The sequence below is a fragment of the Corvus hawaiiensis genome, chromosome 2 (assembly GCF_020740725.1).
Source record: "Corvus hawaiiensis isolate bCorHaw1 chromosome 2, bCorHaw1.pri.cur, whole genome shotgun sequence".
Lineage (NCBI taxonomy): Eukaryota > Metazoa > Chordata > Aves > Passeriformes > Corvidae > Corvus > Corvus hawaiiensis.
Window position 1 is genome coordinate 31,092,893 of NC_063214.1, and position 27,113 is coordinate 31,120,005.

Below are 27,113 nucleotides of genomic sequence, written 5' to 3' on the forward strand. Positions count from 1 at the left end.
GCCCCGCCCCGGGGCTGCCCAATGGCAGCAGCGCCCTGCGCCCCGCCCTGGCCCCGCCCCCTGCGGGGGTCCCGGGGTGCGCGGGCCGGGGCTGCCCGGTGCTCCCCCCGCCTCACCGGGCCGCGGGCTCGCAGGGCCCCGGTCCCGATCCACGGCTCTGCCGCTGGACCCTCCGCCCCCGACAGCCCTGAGCGGGTCCGCCGCGCTCCGTGCAGGTCACGCAGGGCCTGATCGTGGTTACCTGCCCCGTTCAGCTTTCGTCTTGGAGCCGAGCCCGGCTGGCGCCGTTGTGGTGGGGGCTGCGGAGCGCTCCCGAAATCCCACCTCCGCAGTGTGTCTGTTGGCTCTGGTTAATCCGCTGTCCTTGCAATTAAGAGATGGTGTCGCTGGCCCACTTCCATCATACAGCACGGCACGAAAGCGAACCTGAACAAGTACCAATCGAGCTTCTGCAGCCTGCTGGGAGAAATGAGGCTCCCACAGCAGCCCCAAGAACAGCAATGTGTTTGGGGTTTTCCCATCTAAAGATCTGAGGAAGCCAGCTGGATCAGAAGGGGAGATTCTCCAATTCATGACAAAAAAGGGGGCAGGAGTGTACTGGAGCAAGAAGACTCTTCATACAGAATTTTGCATGGTGAGTAGAGTGACAAGCATGGGCTCACACTTACATTACCTTTTCCTTCCATAAGGACATTCATGTAAGTTTTTAGTGTCAGATCCCATAGATTATTAGGTGCACAAGACAGATACGGTACAGATTACAGCACAGTAACTAGAAGATCGTGGTTACAAGATGAAGATGTAATGCAGCGTTGTGACTAGAGACAGGTGATTTGCAGATGGGAGCAGACTGGCACTGACCTCAGCACTCAAGATTTTTAAACTCTGCGTTCAGACAGAAAGGACGAGTTGAGGAAGAAGTTTCTGTAGCCTGGCAGCCTTTTTACTGCAGTCTAAGGACCATTCCAATAACCATTGCAAATAAGTGAAGTTTGAGCTTATGGAATTAGTGGCCACAGAGCCCTAGCCAGGCTAGTGCTTAGGGATTAAGAGATGACAAAGGGTACGAGATACTTTCTCTGATACTCTCCCAGTTTCTGACATGTTTTCAGTCAAGGATTTGCTATACCTGCTCAGTCTCCACTTGGATCTGTGCATGCTTCCTGAATCCACAACATCTTTTGACAAAGTCCCACAGGTCTGCCACCCTGCTCCTGAGAATGTGGACTTCAGCTGTTTAAACAGAGAGTTTGCCTTCACTTTCCTCAGGCTTAGATCTAAAGACAGTTCTTTCCATTCATTCTTTGCCACTTCCAACCAAATACTTTTGGAGACAGAGCAGCCTTGCTCTGTAGCACGATACAGTCAGCAGATAACTCCCCAATTGCTTAGCAGCTAAATTAATGACTAAGGCACATTTGGCACGCAAATGCCTGCTCATCGTATGGATTTTTCCCAAGTGTACAGTGGTTTGACGTTGCACTGGAGGGATGCCAGCTGTGACTTAGTCTCCTCTAAAGGAATTGGCAACGCTTACGGAAACAACTAGAAACAAGAGTTTTCAAAAACATTTAAATACCTGAGTTACTTTTGCAAATTCTGCCTAATTATAAACAAAAGGCCATTTGGTCATTAAGTGTCACTAGTAGGGGATCAAGTCACCATGAGTGTGGAATGAGCCAAATCTCATTCTTAAGACTAGTTTTGATGCATTTCAACTAACATTTGAATCATTCACACTTAATCACAGACAAGTAGAGGGCAAGGGGGAAAGCAGTTAGCAGGAAGACATATTGGCAGGACCTCGTGGCACTAACTTGAAAAATTTGGCTATGAGGAAAAACCTAAGCTGGAGAGTACTGGAATTGTCATGTTAGATGTGAGAACCTGTGGCTCAGAGACTGAAAGGATGCTAGAAGCCTGGCGAAAAAACCAGAGGACCAGAGGGTCAAGTTCAGGGATTCAGGTTTGAACAGATGGCTGCAAGAAGTATGTCAGAAATGACTGAGGGGGCACAGAAATGACTGCTGGAGCAGCAGCAGGACCTTGAGACCAGGGTAGAAATACACAGCAAAGATTGTAGAAAGTACTGGGAACTCAGATGTGTGAGAGCTGGCTTTATTCTGACTGCAATGCCACAAAACTACACTCCACATGCTGAAGCCACTGCTGTTCCCTAGCGGTGCTTTCCGGTGCGATTGAAGCGCCTGTACAAGTACCGGATCCTCTTGTTCAGTTTGTGATAGTCCTCTGCAAACATCCGATCGCCCACCATCTGCTTCTTGCGGAGGCACCTCTGCAGCTCGTTCCCCCGCCAGCCTCGCAGCCAAGTGGGTCCCATGATGAGATTCTTCGGGTGGATCTGGAAGCCGCCTGAGAATAGGGGAGCAGAGACAGATGAAGCCAGCCACTGGAGAAGGCTGTTCCCAGGGCGGCCGGCCCAGATGCTCCTTGCCCTGTCACTGCTGGCAGAGGCGCCAGCCCTCAGGTGGGTCCAGCCTCGCTCCCCTCCCGCCCCAGGGCCACAGCGCTGGGGACATGCGGGCGGGGTATGTGTCTTACCGAGGATCCCCACGTTATCATACACCCCGAATAAGGCCCGCTTCTTCGTCCACCGATCCACCGGCTTGCGCTTGGGCGGTTCCTTGATGCGGATGGGCCGGGTGAGCCCTGCCAAGGGCGAGGAGAGCGGCACGGGGAGGCCGGGCCGCACAGGCGCCCAGCGCGCCCCGCCGCAGTCGCTAATGCCCCGCTCGGCGCGGGGCAGGGGAGCGGCACGGCCCAGCAAGGCTCGGCCCGCCGCCCGCAGCAGCAGCGTTGCCGCTGCCGCCGCCATGGGGATGACCCCCGGTGCCCCGGGGAAGGGCCGAGACGGGACGGGAAGAGCGGCGCTGCCGCCGGGCCGCCCCTTCCGCCGGGGAGCGCAGGGGCGCGCGGGTGACGTCGCGCCAACGGTCGGGAGGGCAGGGGAGCCGGCGATTGGGCGAGGGGCCGGCGCGCGGCGCAGCCGCCGGGCGCTGATAGGCCCGTGGCGGGAAGGGGCGGGGCGAGCGCGGCCCGCGCGCGCAGTTTTGAGCGCCCGGGGCCGTGCGGGGTGGTGGCCATGGCGGCGGTTCCGGAGTTCCATCTGCCCCTCGCCCCCGCCGATCTGCTGCGGGATGGCGGCCCCGGGCGCTACATGGTGCAGGAAGTGCTGTCCACCGACGAGCTGCCGCCCACACTCGCAGGTAAGGTGTCCGCACGCCCTCCTCCCGGTCGGGCCTGGTCCTGCCGCCGGCTCACGGCCATCCCCCTCGTCTCTCTCCGTGTTTTCCCGCAGCTTTCCGGGCCGCCTTCCGTGCGCGGGGCGCGCTGGCCGTGCTGCAGCACTTCGACTGCGTGTACAGCGTGCTGCAGTGAGTACCGGGCAGGGAGGGGGCGGCGGGGCGGGCGCTTGCCCCTCTGCTAGGCGCTCTGTGCTCGCCGCCCTTACGCCCTGTGTTTGCCCCGCAGCCACTTCCGAACCGTGGGCACGGCTGTCAAGGAGGACACCCTGGAGCTGATGATGCACGGTGGGTACCCGCTGTTTCCGGCCGCCGCGGCACTAACGGAGAGGTTGTTTTCCCTTGGCAGCTCAATGATGATATAAAGGCTAATGTGACTCGGCCAGCTGGGCTGCACCCTCAGCCCATTCCTGTCATACGGGTCTGTAATCTTGGTGGACGATGCTGAGTTGTGCATGTTCGCTGTAAGGGCAGACCGACAGAAAATCCTCTTGCCCATGTCCCTGGAAAATACATCTGTGGGATGTATCAGCTCAGAGCGAGTGTTTCTCTGAGCTGACAAAGGGCTGTGGGGATAGGACAAGACAGCACGCCCAAGGTTTGCGTTGCAGGGGGCAGCCTGTGTTACAGCTGGTGAGATGTGAGCACACATCTTTGGTAATCTGATGACTGCTCTAAGCCTTCAAAAGAGAGCATGTCTGAGGGACCTGGCAAGGAGTGCTCATGACTTTCTGCTTCTCCTCAGTGGTTTCCCACCATTCCAATGAACTTCCTGCTATCTTGAGCGACTCTGGGCTGAGCCATGCAGACCGTGCTGCTCATCTCAATGCTCTTAAGATGAACTGCTATTTGCTGACTGGTCTGATGAATGCCTTTGAAATGGAAACCTGCAAGAACAGTTGTTTGGAGGCAGATCCTGGTAGGAAGGTAGGTGAGGGGGCTGGGGGAAAGATGATAAAAGTCAGAATAAAATTTTAAGCTTGCTGAACTCTGTGCCATCTGTCAGATGTTATAGCTGGGTTTATATAAACATAATGCCAGCAAGAGCAGTGCATAATGTGGAGCGCTGGTGCTCCTGTGAAACTGTGCATGGAAAACAGCCAAAGGGACAATCGTGTGTCTAAACATCAGCAGACACTTGGATGCCTAGGCCTTTCTATTTCACTCTTCAGTTTCTGGCTGGAACTTAGTGTGCCAGTATTTTCTGAAGATTTCCTGTCTGTGGGCAGAGATGATGGCAGTGGATGCAGGTAGAATCCTTAAACCACACAAGGCACCGGTGCTGGCCTGAGCTGAGAGGAAAGAACTGGGGAAAAAAAGCCCACTGTGATCTCACACATCTCACTGTGTGTCTCTTAATGCTGTAGAATTTAGCGGACTTTTTATATTTTGAAGGAAGCAGGGTAGTAATGGGTTTTTGTGTGTTGTGAAGCTGCTGATGTATCTCACTGTGTAATCTTCTTTCTAGAACAGGAAGAACCTTGCCAAGACTTCTGGATCCTTGTGGGAAGAGGAGAGGGAGCCGCTCTTACGGCTCCTTACACAGCTGCTGCAGCTGGATCTCCGTCAGCTTTGGGGTCGTTTAGCCATGGAAGAAGAGTTTGTCAGGTATGGGTTGAAGCAGATGTATATGTGGAATGAGTGACTGCTTCTGAGGGATAAAAGGTTAAATTATAAATCTACCAGTGAGGTGGTATTACAGCCCTCTGTGGGGTGCAGATCATTGGGAAACTGAGGAAACAGCTGGAGGCAAAAGCAGTGTATATAGGAACCGCTTCCTTTCCTCATGTAGGCCTTAAAAATTCAGATGTTTGCTAATTTTTAGGGGATACTGGAGAATCTCTCAAACAGAAATGTGTGGTGTGCTAGAATGATGTTTGTTCAAGTTGTTATAGTGAGGTTTGCTGTCTGTCTTTTATTGGTTTTAGTTTAATGACAGGAAACTGCTACCGTATCCTGGAGAATCCAAGTATCGGCCTTCAGAGGTACCGGGTCACGCGGGAGGCTGTGACACATCTGCTTGCTGCAGCTCTGGTTCACTGTGACCACATGTTCAGTGAGTTCCTGCTCTTCTGCCTTCTTCCTGAAGCCATTCCCAGTTACTTTCCCTGACTTCTTTCTTCCTTGTCACGTGTGAAAGGTGCCACTCTGAAGATCACACAGATGTTGCAGCACTTCGAACATGTAGCCCCAGTGTTTGCACAGGCTGTGAGCCTCTGGGCTAAAGAGTATGGTCTGAAAAGCATGGTGGGTGAATTGCTAAGGTGAGAGAAATACCTCAAGGCTTGTCCTTCTATCTCAAGCAACTTGAGGCACCCCATTCCTTGTTTCATCTTTTTGTGCAGGGAAATTGGACAGAAATGTCCTCAGGATTTGGCTCGTGAGGCTTCTGGAGTCAAGGGTTATGCTACCTTTATAAGTGAACTGGCTGAACAGATTCCAGCTCTGGTGCTCTCCAACATGAGTGTTCTCCTGCCTCACCTGGATGGGGAGGTACGTTTCTGCAAAGTCACCTGTCCAGAAAAGTCAAATGGTAGAGATGCTGCTATCCAGTTTTTCTGTCTGAAAACAGAACCTCTTTCACAGAGCTCAAGTAACCAAAACCTGCTCTGTGGGATAGGTTCTGCCCTTACCTAAAAGATGCAAAGGGAACAGAAACCATGACATCTCCTGTCTGGTTGTCACTATCAGATGTCAGAGAACAGGAGACTGCCACTTGTCTGAGGTCCCAGCTGTTGTCCCTTGTTCTTCAGTACTTAATGAGTTTGTCATTGTCTTACCTTTTCTTTACCTGCTGTAAGTGTTTCTCATGTCAGTTCTTGGCTTCTATGAACCTACCTGGATAGCAGGGTTTGAGTTGGAAGGGACCTTAACACCTCTGCCATGGGCAGGGACACCTTCCACTAGACCAGGTTGCTCAAAGCCCCATCCAACCTGGCCTTGAACAGTTCCAGGGATGGGGCATCCACAGCTTCTCTGGGCAACCTGTTCAAGTGTCTCACCACACTCTTAGTAAAAAATTTCTTCCTAATATCTAATCTAGACCTACCTTCACTTTGAAGCCATTCTCTCTTGTCCTACCACTGCATGCCCTGGTAAAAAGTTCCTCTCCAGCTCTCTCATAGCCCCCTTTAGGTACTGGAAGGTGCCTCCCCAGAGCCTTCTCTTCTGCAGGCTGAACAAGACCAACTCTCTCTGTCTTCATAGCAGAGGTTACTCTGTCTTGCAGGCACAGCTATGTTCACCCAAGTTTAGTACAACGTCCGTACTGCAAACAATCACTTAAAACTGGAGCCTGGGCCTTGGAAGGCCCAAACTCTGGGCATATCAAGTCATGTCTTTTTGTCTGCTCCTAGTTCAGTAAGTCCTGTCTTGGCAGAGTTACACGATGCGAAATGCCATTCTGACAGCTATGGCAGAAGTGCTGGTGCAGCTGCTGGAAGGTGATCAGCTGGAGGAAGCTGCCCGTGCTACTCGGGACAAGTTCCTGGATATGCTGCAGGCCCACGTGTGTGACATCCATAGCTTTGTGCGCAGCCGTGTGCTGCAGCTCTTCACTCGAATCGTTCAGCACAAGGCAAGTCTGTGCTGGGGAAATGGTGTTGCCTCAGTCATCCCTTCCCCTCTTGTGTGTTCTAAGGGAATTTCTGCCACCCTGCTTTTTGTTTGAAGGGATTGAAGTTTTAACAGAGAAAGGTATTGTCCCTGTGTATTGTAGTGTCTGCAGTTTCTTCCAAGAGACCAAAGATCCCAGGGGTGGGGGAACAAGGGGGTGGAAATTAAAAGCTGCTCTTTGTTACTGGGACAAACTAGAAGAAAGAGCACAGCATACAGCCTCTTTTCACACACTGGGAAAACATCACAATTACTAGATATTCTAAGACTCGACTCAACAGGATCCTGGATAGCCTAAATCCTTGCTTTCAATGGAGGCTGGACCAGAATATATCCAGAGGTCTTTTGAGCCCTAGACTTTTCTGTAAATCTACAATCTGTGCCGTTTAGTACATGAATATATCTGCAGTAAACTTTTCCCAAGTCTCTGAGCCTCCTTGATAACTTTATCTGTGCTCTTGTTGTGTGCCAGGCCCTGCCTTTGACTCAGTTTCAGTCTGTGGTGTCGCTGGCTGTTGGGCGGCTCAAAGACAAATCTGTCATAGTGGTTAAAAATGCGATCCAGCTCCTGGCTGCGTTTTTGTCCAACAACCCCTTCTCCAGCAAGGTAATTCCAACTAATATGGTGGATGGATTAGATGTCTGTTTGCAGGCTGAATATCTGCAGTCTGCTATAGCCAGGGCAGTAGCATTTCTGTGTCTTGTGAGAGGAACAAGGTAGCCTTTGACTCTGCAGGTGGGAGCTTTCTGGTTTTCCCAGGTTCAGATCTTGCTTTCTTGGGCTCATCCCTCTCTTGGTGTAATTCACAGCTATGCAGAAGACCAGGAGGGATGTAATTGGTTGAGGTAAAAACCTGCAGCAGTTTTATTGGAATCCACTGTGGGGTTTCTCTCCTTAGGATCAGAATTAGTTTTTTAGAATATTCTTCATGAATCTGCAGCTCTTTGTGTTTAGCTGCACCTTCTCCTGAGTTTCTGAGCCTTAGACTGGCAACTTAGAGCAGTTCTCATTCTAAGATCAGGGCCAGAGTCTATTATTCCAGTTTCCCAAAACAGGGTTATCTATGGGGATTGACAACTAAAGCAGGGAGTGGAAGAGAGAGAATTCTGGCATTTCAGGAAAAGGAGAATAACTGACGTATTTCTTCTTCTCTTGCTGGCATCTTCAGCTAAACTGGACTGACTTGGATGAGCCACTGAAGAAAGAAGTGCAGAAACTGCAAGAAATGAAGGATCGTAGGAGGCCCACAGCAGGTAATTTCCTTTCTTCCTCTTTCCACTTTCTAGGACAGTCCAGAATTTACTTTTCTTCATATTAAGTTTGCTCCCAGGTTGTGACAGCTTTTGTCTCAGATCTTACCTGTGTGAGATGGTGAGACCAGATAACTGGGATTAAACTCACAACAGTTTTCCTTATGGTGGTGTTATAAAAGGATCATATGAATGTCCATGCCTAAATCAACAGTCCTTATAGCTATATATCCTATTTTCAGGGTAAGAACTGAAAACATCTATGAATACCCTCCCAGGTTTCTCTTTTCTACCACTCAAGAACTGCTAGAGTCATGATTTTGGTCAGATATTATTTAAACTTGATTTGTAGGCAGCACCAAGTCCAAGGCTAATGATGGTTGCCTTACCCATCTTTTTTTTTTTTCTACCTTCAGTGGTTTCTTTTTCTTTTCTTTTCTTTTCTTTTCTTTTCTTTTCTTTTCTTTTCTTTTCTTTTCTTTTCTTTTCTTTTCTTTTCTTTTCTTTTCTTTTCTTTTCTTTTCTTTTCTTTTCTTTTCTTTTCTTTTCTTTTCTTTTTTTTTTTAATATCAGAGTTCTTGTCTTATTCTTATGGCAGTCTGGGTGAGATCAGCAATGGGAGCAGTGCCTGCCTGGGGAGGGGGTAGGGGAAGTAGAACTCCTGAGTTCCAGATGAGATTTCCTTCCCATTAAAGGTGTCACCTGAGTCTGTGTTCTTCATTCCGTCTGATTTTTAAGTAGCTCCAGTGACTGCCCCAGAGGAAGAGTGGGAAGCAATGCTGCCAGAAGTTAGGGCTGCCACACAGCAGCTCTTTCAAGCACTGCAGGAAGGGGAAGAGGAGGAGCTGGAAGTTGAAGAAACAGTGGAGGGTACAGTGGAGCAAATCACTGGGCTATTGAAGAAGCTGAATTACAAGTAAGAAGTCAAGCAGTTTGACAGTGTTTATCCCAAGGGGTGATTTCCAGTAACATTACTCTGTGGAAAGAGATTGACGTGGGCACCCAGCACAAGATGCTGGTAGGAGCTGCTTTCCCAGGTGTTCAGGGCAAAGTTGGATGCTTTCCCTTATGTTCTGCTCTGACATGTTGCTGATACTGTCTTGGGCAATGTCATTGTCCAGGAGCGCGGCCCGCCTTACGCAGAAGGCCCTGTGTCGCTTCCAGGGGAAGGAACCTTTCAATGGCCCTGGGGAGGAGAACAAAGAGGCAACAATCCTGGGTGTTCTGAAGAGACTTTACACAGGTAACTGTATCACTCTGTTCCCTAAGTCCAGGATAATGCCAGAGCCAGACTAAAACTGTCTGTAATACTCTGTCCCTCCTTCTGACCTGTGGGGCTCAGTCTGTGTGTACTTGGCGGCTCATAGAGCTGCAGCATCTCTGGATTGTTTGTTCATCTAGTACCTTGGCATTTTAGCTGGATCATATTGATCTTAATTTCTGGTTGGAACAGTTCCATGGTCCCAGTAGAAGTGGATTTCTGGTGCTTTAACTCACGTAATGTCTGAGAGGAGTGAAGCCAGTGTTGCCACTCACACCCTTCTGCCATGTCTGAATTTGTCAGGAGTTCTGCTTCCTGAACAGGTGGTGGCACATAATGCTTACCCTTAGCAGCCTTGACCAAGTATCTGGTTCAAGCAAAGTCTTGGTTATCTGAGGCCTGAGCCTCTGGGTGTATTTTTAAGACTTTGCATACTTTGTTTGGTGTTTGTTTCAGCATAAGGTTGCTTAGCCAATTGCCTTGAGTGTATTTCTGTTGGAAGTCTATTGTCTAAAAATCTTCTTAACTTTGTCAACTCTCCATACTTGCACAAACTTTGTTGAGGAGTAGTAGTGTTTGCCTTCTCCCTGGTTCCCTTTTAGGGCCCTCATCTATCTTTGGGGAATTATCAAGTTCAGATTAACCCCATCAGCATTTTAATGGAGTTTACCCCAACTGGACCATGCCTTTCTATACCATTATACTAAGCTGGCATGTCTCTGGAGCATCACACTGTAGCACTGGAACTTTTTCCACAGCCTGCTGAGATTTTGTAGCTAGGTCTGATGGCAGAATTTGGATTTTTGTATCCTGGCTCTCGGGAGGTGTCACTGTGGCATGGGGGAGAGGAGGGTTAAAATGCCCTGAACCGCCTGTTTCTCTTGTATCTTGAGTACTGCTCACAAACAAATGTGCTGTATAGGTTCATGCCCAGGTGAGAACAGTGAGGATCCTCCACATGACAACAGTAGTGATAAGATTGAAGAAGTACAGGAAGAGGAGCCTCCAGCAGAGCTGGTCAAACAGGAGATGTTGGTGCAATACCTGCAGGATGCTTACAACTTCTCAGTGAAAATCACAGAAGCTCTGAACCTGATCAGCAAGATGATGTACGAAAACTCTGTCTCAGGTATGTGAAATAACCATGGAGCCCTTTTATCCCCATTCATCATTTCTAGATCTTTCCCCTTGCTTGAGAGAAGATGTTGGAGTGGTGGAGCTACAGGGGAAGGAGAAAAGATTGAAGGGGCTGCTCTTCATTGAGTAGATGTCATAGATACTTCCAGGATATTGGAAAAGCAAGCATCATCTAAATGGGTGTCATGAAGGGGTTGAACAGGGCATGAACAGACTTTTTAGGAGTTCATTTTTTTAAAATATCAAAGTTGAAAAATGTATTTCTAAATGTTTAAAAGTTGTTTTTAAAGACATTTGAAATAAAATGTTTTTGAACTTTCTGAAATGAAAAAAACAGCCAGGGGACCAAAGTGAGTTCACTTGTGGAAGCTGCCCTGCCTCCTGTGGGGAGGGATGTATGTTCATCATCTCAGCTGAGGTTCTCCCAAAGTAAGCCTGGCCAGTGAAGCTGGGTTTGGTTACGTGCTCAGTGTGCTGACACAGCTTCAGGTGTTATGCTGACCTCAAGAGGGGAACTAAGCAGCTGGTCTCATCCACTTCACCTTTCTTCAAACTTTATTCTATGGTTAAACATGAGCCTGATCAACAGGTTCTGTGGCCTGGTCCTCTTCAGTGCTGTAGAGAAAGGTGGTGATGAGAAGGCCTTTGAGTTAATTCAGCTGTTCATATTTAGTATTAGAACTACTGTAATCACTTAGACTTTTTTGCAGTGTTTATCAGAAATTGGCATTTCCAAGGGATGAGGGGCACAACTCCCTCTCCCATCCTCTCCAGCACATCCACTTGCACAGATCTGGGGTGTGGGTGTGGGCATTGCAGTGCCCTGGGCTTCATGCAAACACTTCTGAGGCTTCATCTCTGTTGAGGGCTCACGTTACTTGTGATCAGCATGTGGGCTTCCCCAGCAAGGTTTGGTGTCATTAGCTATTTGCACACACAGAAATGAACTCCTGGGTTCAGTGCCTTTACAGGTCCTTTGAAGTTCAAGGCCAAGAAAGTGCCCTACCTGATACTTAAACACCTGGGGTTTGATTGTGGGAGTGTTTTTTTATGGATGCATGAATTTTACTAACTTTTCATCTCCCTGTTGTCCTGTGCTGTAGTGTAAGGAAGGCAAATTCAGTGTCTGAACAGCAGAGCTCTTTTGAGATACTGTCTCCAAATGGAAACAGTATGCTGCTGGGTGAGGGACTGGTGCTAGGGGGATGTGTGTGCTCAGATTTAGCCTTTTTAAATTAAAGATTTAATAGTTGAAGATATATATTTTTTTTTTTTCTGTTGCATATTTATGTATTCTCATGTGACTGGGGACAGGGAAAGCATACCAGCTTGCCTGATAGATGTTCTTAACTCTGATTTTAAGTTGGGGCTTATACTGGTAAAAGCTCTTACTTAACCAGAGGTCAGACTCTGTGAGCTGTTTGTTGTACAACTCCTCAATCACTGCTGTGGATGCCTTGTGATGCTGTCTATCTTAATGGTTTTTTCTTGTCTTGTGAGCAGAAAACTGGGCAGTGTATTTCAGGAGTAGTCAAGCTGGAACCAAACACAGTATTCCTTACCCCATTTGTACATCAAAAAGCTTAGTTCCTCTGGTTATAGCATTGCACTGGGGCTTATATTCAGCTGTTTGCTGTGACTATGAGATCTTTTTTCCCAAAGCTACTGTTTCCCAGAAGAGAATTTTGTTCTTTATCAAAGATAAGTCTCTCTGCTCTTTCCCTAACTGTATCACATTGGATTTAGCTACAATACTGTTAACTTGTTAATTCTTTTTTCTGGGACATCTACATCTTTGTACTAGTGATCCCATTCTGACTCAAGCCCTCTGCTGACAGTAGCAGTGATTTCTAGATGCTTGTAGAGCTTGCTGTGAGACCACTACTCCTATGAATTTATTTTAATGGCCTCTCTAATGGGAAGTGGGGAAGAACTGCACTAACACAATTGTTCTCTCTGCAGTGGTGCAGGAGGCCATTGAGTTCTTCGTGACGGTCTCGCAGTTTGGTGTGCCCCAGGCACTGCTTGGAGTCCGCAGGATGCTGCCCCTCATATGGTCAAAGGAGCCTGGAATTAAGGAGGCTGTGCTGAATGCCTACAGACAGCTCTATCTGAACCCCACTGAGGATTCAGAGAGGTATGGATCTTCCTAATCAGATGGTTGGGTTTTTTTTCTCCTTTCCCACCCACATCCCCTTTCTGCTGTTGGGAATGGGGTATGGACAGGAAGAGAACTAAAAGTTGCCATACTCCATGCTGAACTGAAAGGTAAGGTTATTATCTGAATATCCCGGTCTTCCTGCAGGACCTACTGCTGAGCTTGGTTCTTGGTTTGTCATCCCTGGGGAGATGCATCATAACTCACCCTCATTTGTACCATCAGGGCAATAAAGGGCACCTGCTGCTTCTTATTTCTCCCCGATAATATTGCCTGGAGACAGCACTTCTACAGTTTGTGCTCCGTCCTCACTTGTTCATAGAGAGATTTGCAGTTTCTTATGTTCTGGGGAATTGTACTTTGACTTGTGGTTGTAAATAAACTGGGAAGTGGCTGCTTAGTGCTTCTGATTGGATCTTTGAGCACCAGAAGGAGCACCAGTGCACAAGGCAATGGACTTTTAAGCCCACATCATGGTCATTGGCACTTGAGTTGGGTGACTTCGAGAACTCAAGCTTGTGGTGGGAGAAGTTTTCCTGATCCTAGGGATCAACTCTGTTATCCAATAGATGTTTTCAGCTCTCCCAATAGGGCACTAATTTTGACAGTTGCTTTTTCTTTACATTTTAATTTTTTATTGTTATTTTTCCCCTTTCAAAGGGCCAAGGCACAGAGCCTGGTGCATTCTCTCTCTCTCATCATGGTGGATGCGTCACTGGGAACGATACAGTGCTTAGAGGAAATAGTGAGTATTTGCCTTGAGTTTGGATTGTGTCTGTTTTATTAAAGTGGTAGTCATTGCAGTTTATGTCTTTACTTTGAGGTTCATTCTCCTTTGCCTCTGTCTAATTTTTTAACTGCATTGCTTTTGCAGATCTCAGAGTTTGTGCAGAAAGATGAAATAAGGCCTGCTGTGACCCAGCTGCTTTGGGAGCGATTCACGGAAAAATCTCCATGCTCGGCGCTCGAACGCCGCGCTGCTGTGGTGCTGCTGGGGATGATGGCACGGTGAGCCTGGGGCCAGGTCAAAGCCTGTGAGTGGAAGGATGTACAGGGAGTCGATTTTTATTGAAGAACTGTGGGTGCTGCATCAGCTGACTCTTGGCTCTAGCTTCAAAAATAGTAACCTTCTCATGGGGTAATGAAGCCTGGAACTAAACACAGTTGTTGCTGGGTCCCACCAGCACGGCCTCTGAATGATTATGATTAGATTATTTTCCCTGTGTTCTGAATGTCCATCCCTTCTCAGAGTTTACAGTGTCACAGCTCTGCAGCTTTGTCTGTGTTTGGATAAGAACAGTGAGAAGCTGCTGAGTAGAGATGTCTGGAGCCTTTAGCATGAAGAAAAATGAATGTTTCACTTTCAGAGGGCAAAAAAGAATGTATCTGCACTAAAAGGTTTTTACTTCCTCAGTTTCTCAGCCCAGTAACCCTTTGGCATTCAACTTACCTGCTCTTCTTGCTGTTCTTACTTCAGTCCTTCACGAGTCAGAAACAGGCCTGCACAGTGATGATCCTAAAGTTCTTTCACAAGCAGAAAGGGGAACGGGTGGGTGTGGATTTGGGATTGGCTTCTTTTGGATGATGTTGGTTTGGTTTGGTTCCCGCAGCAGGGGAAGAAGTGGCATATGTCACAAGTCCTGAGCTCCTGGACTCTTTTCTACTTTCCAACATTTCTGTTTTTCTTATCCTTGTAAGTTTTGGTCCTTTCTGATCAAAAAGAAGAGTCAAGAATCTTCTTTCTTTACAAAGAAGTGTTGATCACTTTGGAGAAACTTGTCTCCTAGTGGAAAGTGGATTATACTGGCTTCTGTGGAATATTATTTGCTGCTCCACTAGCTGTATCTTGAGTCGTTGGATGGGTTTTATTTTTTTGTCCTCTTACTCAAACCACTCCCTTCCACAAGGTACAAGGAGTATTTCTCTTGGTTATCCATACTTCTGTAAACTTTCAGCAGCACCTCATGTGATACCCCCATCCCTTCCATTCCACAGAGGGAAGCCAGAGATCGTAGGTAGCAACCTGGACATCTTGGTGACAGTGGGGCTGTCTGAGAAGGCATGTGAAGACTACAGGCTGCCTCAAGAAGTATGCAATGTTATTTCCAAGCTTGCCAGTAACCCTAAGGTAAGGCTCTGGATTTGTTCTTGAGGTCACCCAGAAACAAAGGGGGAAAATGGTTTGTATGGAAGAAGAGAGAGAGGTAATTAAATTTTTACAGATTTTGAAATTAAGTAGGTTGAGACCATTCAGCAGCACTGTCTGGAAAGCTTAGCACACATCAGTGAACATGTAATAAAAGAATTTTCATTAGGCAACAGGCTGAGTTCAATTAGTAAAGAGTTCAGTGCACAAGAAAATATGTTTTCCTTTCAATTCTCTTCTTCAGACTCCCAATTTGAAACTGATTTGTGTTTTCTCAACCATGAAGCCCTTTCCTCTACTGATGTTCTGGTGGTGTGATTCTTTTGCCCTCCCTATTAATTGATATTCAGGAGTTGTCAGCTGTACAGCAGAATATAAAACATGAAAGGTTTTCAAACCTGTCCGTGTTACTTAGAACAACACGATGGTTGATGGCTTCTTTCCCTGGGAAACAATTTATACTTTTTTTTTTTTAGTGCACTTGGAAAAAAGTCTCTGTTTTTTTTGACTCAATTATTTGGGGCATTTTGGTTCAGGAGTTCTACCACAAAAGCAACCCTCCTTCACAAAGCAGCATCGTTCTCTGACAGCCTGTCCCACTTGGGTTGTTGCTGCACAAACTTCATGAGTTAACACAATTCAGAACATTCTTAAATGTTCTAAAGATGGCTGTAATTCAATTTGTGGTTGACTTAAGTCTGCAGTTAAGCTTGTATGTGAAAAGGGACTGAACCAAAAATATTTGACTGACTGACTGGAAGTAGCTCTTCTTCTTCCCCCACCCATCCTCCCAACCAGAAATTCAGTACAGAGGACAGGATTGTGGTGAATCAGGAATTTTTGTTTCAAGCTACTGAAAGCTGGTAAATCCTCAAGTAAATTCTATTTTGTTCAAGTATATATTCATCAGGCAGACAGAGGTGTGCTGGGACACCTCAGATACTGTCATACTTGGTTTAGTAGCCCTCTAGGTTATCTTATTCCCAGCTAAAATGTGGTGTGACTGATACAGAATATATGCAACAACCTAAGTGTGAGGTGGTCTTGGACCCAGACCTATCCTCTGTTATTTCCACTGGTGGTATTTTGTTTTTAAACAAACCCTTATGGTTCTGGAGTACCCCAAGGCAAGTTGACTTATTGTTGATGGCTCTAAGATGCTCTAAAGGTTTCCCTCTTCATTCATTCTGGAGAAGGAGTAAATAATATCAGATTTTAAATTAATCCTTTTGAAATTTCAAAAGAGTTATTTTGATTTAAGGTGAGATAGTGGAACTGTCTGGGTTGGCCTGGGATCATCATTTGGCCAAGCTTCAAATCCACCCAATGTTGTCACCATGCCGTCACAAGTGACAGTAATGTCCCTGCTGCATGTTTAGCTGCAGAGCAGTACTGGATATCCCTGCTATGGGCCCGGCATGGGCTTGATTAACACTGTGCACACAGCAAGGTTAAGTACTGGGAAGGGCATGGGGGGATCTCACGTGCTGCTCTCATGGGAGTAACTTGCCTGTTGTCTCTGCAGCCAGCACTGGAGAAGGACAGTGCCCCTTTTCGACTGCCACAGAACCACATGCTCTTTGGTTGCCTGAGTGAGACTGTGAGTAAAGGTGAGCTCAGGTCAGCAGGAGGTTTGGAGGAGATGGGGTTGGGCTGCAAGACCGCCTGTGTTGTCACTGGTATGTGTGGGTACATTGCTCCCTCTTCTCATCAGGCTTTGCCCAGCCAAGCAGTCACTGGATCCCCTTCATGGAGGCAGCAGTAATGCTCATCTACCAGCTGGCAGAAGGGGCAGAGGAGATCTGTGCTGACATCCTGCATGTGTGCAGTCAGCAAGCTCTAGAGAAGCTGCAGGAGGCTGATGAGCAGAAAGCTGGTGAGGAAAAAAGTTGATGAAGGAAATCTGTACCTGTGGTTTCCAGTGCTGCTTCAGGTGGCCTAGAGTAACTGCAGGAGAACAGAGCTGAGGGGCTGCTGGTGGTGTTGGCATGGGAGGGTGCGAGTGCTGTGAAGGAGTCTGTGGAGTGTGGAGATGGGTTATACAGTGAGGCTTGGCACTAACTGATGGAGAAGAGGTCTAGATTAACACTGAACTGTGGTAATTTTTCTCCTTTAGATGCAGGGGATTCTCCAAGCAGAGTCTCTGATGGTGCTGGCAGTCTGCCCACATTCCTGTTGCTACACCTGGTGTCCCTTGTGGGACAGGTGGCACTGCAGCAGGTAGCATATTTGGAAGTGTCAGTGAGTGCAGAGCTACGCAGACGCCGCATGCTCAAAGAGGAGAAGACCAAGAAACAATCTGACACCAGCACAAAGAAGCAGAGACCCCAGGTGAGAACCAAGGGGTTTTTTTTCTATGGGCAGCTCTTGTAATGTCCCAGCTACAGCAAACATCTGGAGAATGCAATCCTGAGGTTGCATGAGGTCCAGAGCAATGTGTGCTTCAGGAATAGAAACAGACACATATTGGTTAGGATTGACAGGGAGAGTTAAGGTCCTTGAATGACCCTATTCACTAAAACTCCCACACTGGTCTTGAGTTTTGAAGAGGCAGAGGGGAGGGAGTGAAAGATTATGTCCTGACCATGGTTATCTTCCTGCTTCAGGCAAACATTTCCTTTGTATTCATCACCTCCTTTCTTACCAGAGCAATCTTTTGCAACTGATGCAGTAGTGGTGAAAAACATCCATTTGTACCCTGAGTTCTGGAAAAAAGCTTCCTAGAACCCTGGTCCAGAAGATTTGAGAGTCCTATCCTCTGTTAGGTAGAAATGATGAAGGTTTAAGAGTAGACTTTCTAATGTGATTTGGATGCTACAAATGCCCTGTTTGGTTAGGTCTACCTTGGGATGTTTTCTAGACTGTAATGTGGCTGACTTTCCTGGGTAAGAACAGGGAAAAATGTGTCCCCCTAGGTATCCAGTTGGTAAGTTGCTATTAGATGCTTACCCTGCTGAGTCCACAGAGAAATTTGTAGTTCATTTCCTCATCCACCTGCTTATCAGTGTCACTACCACTTTCCACAAAGGAGGAGGTTATGATGAGATTTTCAAAAAGGTAGCAGTTGGATACAGATTTGGTCCCCATTGCAATGCCCACGTCTCTTCTTCCCTTATGTTGCTTTTTCCTTGCTATAAGGTTTCCCATAATCTTGCTCACAAAACCAGCAATTCAAAGGCTGCTCTGAACTTCTTGCTTTTGGGATTTGAATGTTCCTTAAGTTATGCAGGACTCACACACTGATGCTGGATGTCTCTTAGGTCTGTCTTACCTTAGTAGTGTCAGTAGTTCAGGCTTTCTTTACATTCTGGGCTCCTTAGTATGAGAGACATGGAACTCCTGGAGCAGGTCCAGTGGAGGGCAATAAAGATGATTAAGGGACTGGAGTATCTCTCTTAGAAGGAAAGGCTGAGGGAGCTGGGCCTCCTAGGCCTCAAGACTGAGAGCAGGACCTCACCAATGTCTGTAAATATTTGAGGAGGGGGTGCCAAGAGGATGGAGCCAGGCTGTTCTTGGTGGTGCCAAGCACTAGGACATGAGGCAATGGGCAGAAACTGATGCACAGGAAGTTCCACCTGAGTATTAGGATGAACTTCTTTACTGTGGGGATGACCAAGCACTGGAACAGGTTGCTCAGAGAGGTTGTGGAGTCTCCCTCACTTGAGATGCTCAAGAACCATCTAGACACAATCCTGTGCAATGTGCTCTAGGAAGACCCTGCTGGAGCAGGAGGGCTGGACCTGATGACCCACTGTGGTCCCTTCCAACCTTACTATGTGATCCTGTGACCAGTGTTCTGTGGCATGTGGACTGGCAAATCCTGGACTACCCTTCACAGCTTCATTCAGTTCTTGGGGGAAAGTGGGTTATTAAACTCTGTCAGTCTGTTCCCCGCTCTAGTTGTGCAGCTGGTAACGTGCATATACCTCACACCTGAGAGAAGAGAAGAGAACCCTGAGAAGGAAGAGGTTATTGTTGCCTGACAGCTTTCTTACAGTCTCCTCTCTGCACAGAGCACAGGGAATGAGACCATTATGGAGGAGGAGCTGGGCCTTGTGGGAGCCACGGCTGATGACACTGAGGCCGAGCTCATCCGCAGTATTTGTGAGACAGAACTCCTAGATGGTAAGTGTGGCTGCCACCAAGGAATACTGGCTCTGCCTGCCTGTGTGAAAGAGCAGGTACAGTGGGTAACAGATCCTGAAGGAGGAAGGCTGTTTCCTTTGGAAGGAAGCACTGTCATTTTCCATGGTGTCCGTTTCCATATGGGCTGTCTGTTTCTTGGCTCTGCCTTTCTGGAGGTGGTTGTTCAGTGGTGAAAGTGAGTCAACCAGTAACTGTAGCTTGCAGCAGCTCTGGGATAAATGGAGTCATTGTTCTTAAAGTGGGATGCACAAACAGTGCTCTCATGCTCACTGTCTTTATCCCCACTCTAGGGAAGCACCTGTTCTCTGCCTTTGTTCCACTGGTGCTGAAGATCTGCAACAGCCCTGGACTCTACAGTGACTCGGCGCTGTCAGCTGCTGCAGCCCTCGCTCTTGGCAAATTCTGCATGATCAGGTACTGCTGAGCCATGCCAGAGTTCTTTTCCCAGCCTTCCTAGCACTAAAGGACAAGCAAATGTTGCAATTCCTTTCCCAAGGAAAGAACAAACACAGAAGAGTGTTCATAGATCACTGTTTTTTAAGCTGGTTTTTTTCCTCTGCTCTCTGAGAGATGGAATTTTGCTATCTGTCCCTTCTTTCCTGTACCCTGTCTTGTTAGCTCTGAGTTCTGTGACTCACACTTGCGTCTGCTGTTCACGATGATGGAGAAGTCCGCTCTGCCTGGTGTGAGATCCAACCTCATTATTGCAGCAGGAGATCTGGCCATCCGCTTCCCCAACCTGGTGGAGCCTTGGACATCTCATCTCTATGCCAGGTAATGCTACACTCATTGTTGGAAGAGGACATGTGATGAAAACCCTGTGGAAGAGTGACACCAGGCCCCCAGAAGGTGAGAATGACCCAAGGAAGCAAATTGAAGGTGTTGGTGCAGGGAGACCAGAGCTGTGGTTCCCTGGGCTGTGGAATAGGCTGTCATGAGTACCAGTAACTCAGAGGCACTCCCTCGCTGCGTGCTGCAGTAACTGTTTGCTCCTGTCAGGTTGCGGGACCCCTGTCCCAGCGTGAGGCAGACGGCTGGGCTGGTGATGACTCACCTCATCCTCAAAGACATGGTAAAGGTGAAGGGCCAAGTGAGCGAAATGGCAGCTCTGCTCATAGACCCAGAGGAGGCAATCGTCGGAGTGGCTCAGAACTTCTTCGGTGAACTCGCCAACAAGGCAAGTGGTTGCTCTGGGACCTTATTTCACAAGAGCAGGGAAGGGCTGTTGGAGGCTGCATCAATTACATGGGTTCTGGAGAAGGTGTGTTAATGGTGTAGAGCCATTGGTGTGTCTTTCTGTGGACTAAATAAGGGGAGTTGAAAGAAATACAAGCTTTGCTTCATCCCTGCCTGATGTTGCTGAATTTGACCTCATCCATTGACATTGGAAGGCAGGCTCCAAACCACTGCCTTTTTCCTTTGCTTGTGTTTGCCCAGCACAGGGTTGGGAACAGCTTTCTGTAGCTCACCTTTAGGCCTTACAGCAGAGTTCCCTGACCTTATGGCTCAGGCAATGCACCTTCTCTGAAATCTTTCCGGGTAGTTCTTGGCTGTGGGACACTGAGATACTTAAATTGCAGCAGTTTCTGCCCAAGCAGGTAAGAACAGGAGCAGTGTTACCCCCTGTACACTGTTCATTCCATGTGCAGCCTCACATGGGCCCTTCAGAGTTTGAGATGTACTGCCTGAGAGGCTGCAGTGACACTGGGGCTTTTCTGTCTCAGTCTGCTTTGTTGAAGCAGAGCTGGCCACCTGACTGCACTGACTCGCTATCTCTGCAGTGTGTATGACAAATCTATAAGCAGTGGGAAAGAGAATATGGACTGGACCTTTTGAGGCAAGATGCAAAGCAGTTCCATGAACTGAAAGGCTGTTTCCTTTATCAGGAAGCTTTTTTTGTTGGGTTGTGATAAGGTTGGAAAGCAAAGAAACTGCATCCAAGTCTGCCAAAGAGCAGAGCTGAGGTGCAGTATTTAGCTTGTTGGTTAGCTGGGATTTTTCCCCCCAGCCAAATACTCCTGGGTAGGCATGGCTGGCTATGTACAGCTCATTTAAAAAAACTGGTGCTTTCAGTCAGTAGATTTGGGATCAAGTGGGCAGCTTATTTGGCTTGACTCAAAATATCCTTTATAGTGCTGTATCTCATGTAGAAACTTGTGTTCTGCACAGGGTAATGCTGTCTATAACCTGCTTCCAGACATCATCAGTCATCTCTCAGATCCTAACAGCGGCATAGAGGAGGAATCCTTCCACACTATTATGAGGTATTCTGAGGTTACATAAATCTCTTATTGCCAGGACTATGTTTATGCAAAGGGGGTGCCATACCAAGGGAAGAAAAACTACACTGACATGTAGAAAATGCTTTTTCAGTTGGTCTCTTTGATCTTACTTTTTCAGTCTGTACTGGAAATGGAGTCATGCTGAGGGGAATTGATTTTAAAGCCACACAGCTGGGAGTGAGGAGAGACTCTACAAAGAGTTACCACTAACTCAAAATTACTTTCCCTCTAGAAAAGGAAAATAGTTGGTTTTACACATGGGAACATGGATACACAACACTAGGAAAACACAACAGGTTTTTAAGACTCTGCTGCCTTTGTCATTTTGGCAGCTACTGAAGTTTTGTAAGCAGTTTTAGTAAAGCAGTAGTTATAGTAACAGGTTTGGGTCTGGGGTGCCTTTCTGGTGGTTTGTTTTATGGGGTTTTTTTTTTGGTTTGGTGTTTTGGTTTTTTTCAAGAAAGCCTTAGTCTGGACTATAGAGATGTTGGAATATTTCAGTCTGAGGTTATTGGTTGCTCATAGACAGCACTAATAATGTCTTTATTGGTAAAGCACAGAAATTTTCCTCTCATTTCTGGAACTTAACCACATGAGGGTTTTTCTGAGTCATTTGAATTCCTATGGATTATAGAGGGGAGTGTTAGACAAAAGTATTGCTGTTGCTGAAGAGAGGAACAATAAAATCTCCCATGATTTTTCAACTAGCCTTTCCACCTATGAGAATCCAGTGCATTTAGGAAGAGGGATGGGATTTAGGATAGGTAGGAATTGCAAGACACAGAAAAAGTCTATTAGGGAGGGTGTAACTGAGACTGAAATTAATTTATGGTGGCAAAAGTAGATGGATATTTTGCTTCGGTTTTAATTAAGGAGGGTAATGTGCAATACTGGGAAATACAGCTTGTGGTTCCTGACAGCACACATAGAAGTGGAAGTTAATGTCTGAAGTGAAGCAAACCATCACAGGGAGACAAGAGGCAGCATGTAGAAAAATTCCAAATAATTTTGGAATTTTCAGTACTGTTTTTAATTAATGTAATTTAATTAATTAATTACCACAGACTTAGAGCATAATAAGTGTAACAATTTCATTAAAGTGTGATTGGTGGGGTTAAGGAAGGTGTAAGATGGACTTTTGACTTCCAGCAACATACACAGAGAGAACTGGAAGTGTCTGGCAAATAAGAGAAGAGGCAGTATTGATTTAACAAAATAGACAGGTATCAAATTAGTATAAGGATAATTAATTTTAAAGACCTGATCATCAGTTAACACACCACATATTGTTTAAATAGGAAAATAAGAGAATTAGTAGTTGAAACTGAACTATTTCCCCATGCAGCATTATATGAAATGCTTACATTGTGGAGAGGATCAGGTTTAACTTGGAAACCATGGTGGACAAAAGCACAGGCTAGGTATGAAGCAGTGCCTTATGCTCCAGGGATACTTGCCAACTGGAGAACAGAGAGGTTTAAAAAAGATGGGGATAGTGGTGGGACCATCACTGTTAAAGGACTAACTGGAGAGTGCAAGAGTTAGTGATTAAAAACTGAGATGGAAACTAGCAGAGCAGAGTATAAGGCTGAATGTTTAGAAGTTGTTTAACCTCTTCTGTAAAGGTATGGCTAAAGTTAGAGATGCATTCTACTTCCTGCTTTAGCAGCCCAGTTTCTTCTGGTGTAGAGAAGCACTGGCAGTGCTGGTGAGACCTTGCCTGGAGTACTGCCATAGTTCTGGTCATTGAAGTTAAAGATGAATTGATGCTGGAACAAATGCAAAGGGAGGACTCTTGAGAATGCTGTCTCTGTTATGTATCTTAGAAAAGCAGCTTGGTGTGGTGGTAGTAGACATAACAAAGACTGAACAAGGAAGTGCTTTAGAACAATTGTATCAAGGCCAGTGGCAACCTGACTGAACTAAAGTTAACAGAAATGTTGGTACGAGAAAAAGGGAGAGCAGCAGGACCTTCTTAATAAATAGAAGTTATTCAGTAATTTCTAAGAGAACATAGTGCAAAATGCACAAGTACTTAACTGGGCTAAAGTCCAGGTATCTCTATTCCTCAAGAAGCTAAGAAAAAAATGAGATTAGATTAGCATTTAAATTCTGTGTTAGGCTTTGTTCCCATTTTAGTGCAAAATAATGCTCACTTTTGCATTGATCCAAAATGCAACAACACACTTCCAGCAAATTAGTAATGAAAAAGTCACAAGCATGGTTTTGAGGGGGGAAAAACATACTGCACAGTGCTCCCCTCAAGGTCTGCTTGTCAGACAAACCAGTCTGTCAGTGCAACTTGTGAAGGGAGGAAATTGTCTGGACATGCTGCACGCTCTTAAAACTGGATGGAAGGAGCAGATTAGAAGTCAGCACTGCTGCCTTTTCAATACCCCTCCCACCTGAAATGGGGATTCCTCTATGGGCTCTGAACTTTTTTTTTTTTTTTTTTTTTTTTCCCCCTCTTGCAGACATCTGTTCTCATATATTACAAAAGAAAAACAAACAGAGAGCTTGGTGGAGAAACTTTGTCAGAGATTCCGGACTGCCAGGTGGGTTGTAATCTTCATTTTCCGGCCAAGTGCTTCTGCTTCTCAGGAATTTTTAGAAGAAATGAGCTTGTATGTGGTGGTTCTAACAGGTTCCCATTATATTCTTCACATGGCAAAGTGACAAATGCTGACTTAACTTGGATTAAGTTCCTTTTTTTTTTTTTTTTTTAAGTACCTTCTCCTAAAAATACATGAATACTTATAAATTAAGGTTTCTGGTTTTATTATGCAGTGATTTATCTCCTCTTCCTTCCTTTTTTAAGGAAAAAGTTTTGTGACAGTCTAGATCTGCATTACAGCTGAGCAAGGAGACATCCTGCACGTGGATTTTACATACCTTTGTGATTCTTCTCTACAGGCTATTGTAACTCAGCTATGAAATGAGTGTGTTCAGCTGAGAAGCTGGGATCTCTCCAGCCATCCTGCCTGGGGTGATCTCAACTATCAAGCTGATATAGGCCTGTCCTTGTTCTGCATGCATGGGCTGCTCAGTCTATGCCTGGGATTCTGTTTTGGTTTTTTATTATTATTATTTTATTCAAGGGCTTGTGCCACCATACACTTTGGCTTTTGCTTTGCTCTGTCTCCAAGATGTGCACGCCTTGCTCGTTGTGCTGATTACAGAGCGCAGGATGCACACTGTGAATCTGGGATAACATTTTTCTTTCTGGGTTTTTGCTGCTTTTTCCCCGCTCCCCAAGCTATAATTTCATTCACCCAGGTGTACACTTTTTGTTTCCTTCCAAGAAGAAGAATAATAGAAATTTATCTTCTTCCCTGTCATGTACTTCCAGTTAGATATCTTCATTTTAACTTCCACTGGCTTTGGTGTACCCTGCTTTCCCCCATTCCTGTGGTTTTCCTTCTCCATTGTTGTGGCTTTGCCCTTGAGATTTAAGCTGTGTCTGCTTATCTTGGCCATTTGTACACAGTGCCTGGGCATGTGATCTGCTCAGCTGCCTCAGGGAGTTGCATATTTCCCAAAATATTTGGATTTTGTTTCCTGAGCAAGAGTGGAGAGTGGTCCCTCTCTCCCAAGTTGCCTCCCAGGAGCACTGGTGAGCTCTTCACACCACATTTGTAAATAACCATCTGTATGTAAGTTGTGTCCAGCCTTTAGGAGAATGTCCTGATATTTCTGTACCTCAAAGATGATCAGCTTGATGCACACTAGTAGTACTGCTAGAGCAAGACTGTTGCTCCAGGCTAAAACAGGGGCGTATCAGAAAAGATTTTGTAGCCACCATCACCCTCCTCAGCATTTCTGGAGTTCTAAACATAGCAACTTGCCAGGTGTCATTCAGGTTTTAAAGGTGGAAACACCTGGATGCTGCACCTTTGTTCTCCACCTGTCTGGGTTTGAGCAGAACATCCTGAGACAGCATGTGCAGGACAGACTTCGGGCCCTCGCTTTGTGTATATTAAAAATAGGGGCTTTGGCCTCACTTTTTTGCCTCCCATTCCATCACAGTGATCTACATTAGGGATGTTAGTATGTGCTTTTGTTTTTCTTTCCCTTTGGTTTTATTCCAGTGATTTTTTTCTGGAATTTGAATGTAGTCCTTCTCTGATACAGCATTTGTTATTTGTTGTCTTTATAACTTAATGACTATGACCTTCTTTATGTAACTAGCCAGGAAAGAAAGAGAGAACATCAAATGCAGCTTCTGCTTGAGATCATCTCAAACATGCAAAAATTAACAGTCAAGGGGGGGTTTGTTATGTGGTTAAAATAAGGCCCTTCAAGAGGAATCCTGACCTGAGTCTTCTCCTCCTGGTTAGCAATAACTTCTGACACTTTTCAAACAAATGACTGTGTTCTTTAGCAGTGGAGCCTTCCTGTTTTTCCAACAGGCACTAAGTCAGTGTCATGGAATACAGTGGTGGTTGTGTATGGTATGGCACAGCACCCTGTCACTGACTTGTAACAGAACAACCTGAATCTCATGTTCTGCAGGGCAGAAGCACCTGCAGGAAATGCTATTAGCTCATCTTCATACACCCCTTTTTGAAAGAACTAATGGTGATCTTTGCCTTTCCCAGGACTGAGCGTCAGTATCGGGATCTGTCCCACTGCCTTACTCTGCTTCCAGTCTCGGAGCGGGGCCTTCACAAGCTGCAGGACAACTATGACTGCTTTGCAGACAAGCTCCAAGATCCAACTGTCTACACTTGTTTCCAAACTGTGCTGGCTCGATTCCGCAGAGCAGGCATCAAACCTGAGACTAAAGTAAGGATGTGGGACAAGAGTCCAGGCCAGAAAAACAATTGCTTTTTACATACAGTGACTGGAGAGCCCTGCAGTGTTCCATTTTAGGCAGACTATTCCTCATCCCAAACAATTTATCAATTCATTTATTTAACTTGATGGCAGTTCTGCTATGGATGTCATACTTCTCTCCCCTCACCTTCTCTTTTTTTTTTTTTTTTTTTCCTTTCCACCACTCTTTTACATCTCCCTCAGGCTCTAGCTGAAGAGCTGGAGCAGAAGCTCTCTGCCTCCCATAACCAAGGACTGGATTCAACAGAGACATGCCAGGATGGTAGTCAAACTCCAATGCCAGTGCCAGCCAAGCGGAAACCAATAGGAAGTATGTTCCTTTTTGTGAGACTGCAGCCTTCCCCTGATCCTGTAGTCCAGCAGAGACACCTAGGGACTTTTCCTCACTCTTACAGACAGAAAGCTGCTACCTTTCTCTATTTTTTTTTCCCTATTTCTTGACAGGTTCACGCCGCCAGCCCCTGGGCCCAGTCAACACAGATGACGATTTTGTCACACCCCCGTCTCGCACCCTCCGAAATCGTAAGCGTGCCCAAAAGCGCCCTCCACGCAAAAAAGCCATCGTTACCTTCTCCAGCGACGAGGAGAACAGCTCTGAGGATGGTAAGGCACTGCACATGTGTGCTCTGAGGGTGAAAGGGGAGAAGGACTACACATTTGGCCCAACAGAGATGTCCCTTTGGTCATGGGCTTCAGAGCACTGTGGAGGCTGCCTGTAGCTTTCTCTGCTCAGAGCAGTGGAGTGATCATTACTGACACATTTTACTCTCTTTAGAGCTATCGGCAGAATTAAGAGAGGAGGAAAACCCCACCAAAACAACTCCCATCACCAGATCTTCAGGCCGACGGCTGCGCTGAGAGAACCATCTGCCACTGTCTTTTACTAAAAATAAAACTCCCTTTATGCAACAGTCTCCTTCTCTTGTCTGAACTACCCCATAATATGACAGTGCTTTAAATGAGGACAAAATGGAAGTTAACACCAGGCTGAAGCAATTCCAAGCCTGTCTTTTGATAT

General features: G+C 46.5%; 2 protein-coding genes and 1 non-coding gene across 7 annotated transcripts; 2 read left to right on the plus strand and 1 right to left on the minus strand.

Moving 5' to 3' along the window:
* The first annotated feature begins 57 nt into the window (after positions 1–57).
* On the plus strand, positions 58–27,006 carry NCAPD2 (non-SMC condensin I complex subunit D2). Of its 5 annotated transcripts, none has more exons than XM_048294081.1 (31): positions 58–634; positions 3,320–3,395; positions 3,493–3,551; positions 4,009–4,190; positions 4,732–4,871; positions 5,192–5,319; positions 5,404–5,527; positions 5,609–5,756; positions 6,643–6,840; positions 7,351–7,485; positions 8,048–8,132; positions 8,868–9,045; positions 9,251–9,372; positions 10,313–10,519; positions 12,490–12,664; positions 13,346–13,430; positions 13,560–13,693; positions 14,681–14,813; positions 16,357–16,441; positions 16,546–16,707; positions 16,948–17,162; positions 18,845–18,956; positions 19,268–19,391; positions 19,596–19,751; positions 19,977–20,154; positions 21,147–21,241; positions 23,734–23,814; positions 25,858–26,044; positions 26,279–26,405; positions 26,540–26,698; positions 26,871–27,006. In XM_048294081.1, exons 3-31 carry the CDS (start codon positions 3,542–3,544, stop codon positions 26,951–26,953), a joined length of 3,948 nt encoding a protein of 1,315 aa, XP_048150038.1. In that variant the 5' UTR covers positions 58–634; positions 3,320–3,395; positions 3,493–3,541; the 3' UTR covers positions 26,954–27,006. The 5 variants fall into 5 exon arrangements, with proteins under 5 accessions (XP_048150038.1, XP_048150037.1, XP_048150035.1 ...); XM_048294080.1 differs by lacking the exon at positions 58–634 and adding an exon at positions 2,373–2,488; XM_048294078.1 differs by lacking the exon at positions 58–634 and adding an exon at positions 3,077–3,227.
* Positions 2,103–2,915, minus strand: MRPL51 (mitochondrial ribosomal protein L51). The gene is made up of 2 exons (XM_048294084.1): positions 2,563–2,915; positions 2,103–2,373 (listed from the first exon to the last, which is right to left on the minus strand). Exons 1-2 carry the CDS (start codon positions 2,834–2,836, stop codon positions 2,177–2,179), a joined length of 471 nt encoding a protein of 156 aa, XP_048150041.1. The 5' UTR covers positions 2,837–2,915; the 3' UTR covers positions 2,103–2,176.
* LOC125322278 lies at positions 3,612–3,934 on the plus strand. Its single transcript, XR_007201931.1, has one exon. It is a non-coding gene; the product is annotated as a small nucleolar RNA U85 (small nucleolar RNA).
* Positions 27,007–27,113: the final 107 nt, after the last annotated feature.

Bases quoted from the DNA above. Each gene is read 5' to 3' on its own strand.
- MRPL51 (XM_048294084.1), bottom strand. From the start codon at position 2,836: ATGGCGGCGGCAGCGGCAACGCTGCTGCTGCGGGCGGCGGGCCGAGCC. The intron at 2,374-2,562 runs GTAAGACACATA...CCCTATTCTCAG, and splicing joins TGATAACGTGGGGATCCTCG to GCGGCTTCCAGATCCACCCG.
- NCAPD2 (XM_048294078.1), top strand. From the start codon at position 3,104: ATGGCGGCGGTTCCGGAGTTCCATCTGCCCCTCGCCCCCGCCGATCTG. The intron at 7,486-8,047 runs GTAATTCCAACT...TGGCATCTTCAG, and splicing joins ACAACCCCTTCTCCAGCAAG to CTAAACTGGACTGACTTGGA. The intron at 9,046-9,250 runs GTAAGAAGTCAA...GTCATTGTCCAG, and splicing joins TTGAAGAAGCTGAATTACAA to GAGCGCGGCCCGCCTTACGC.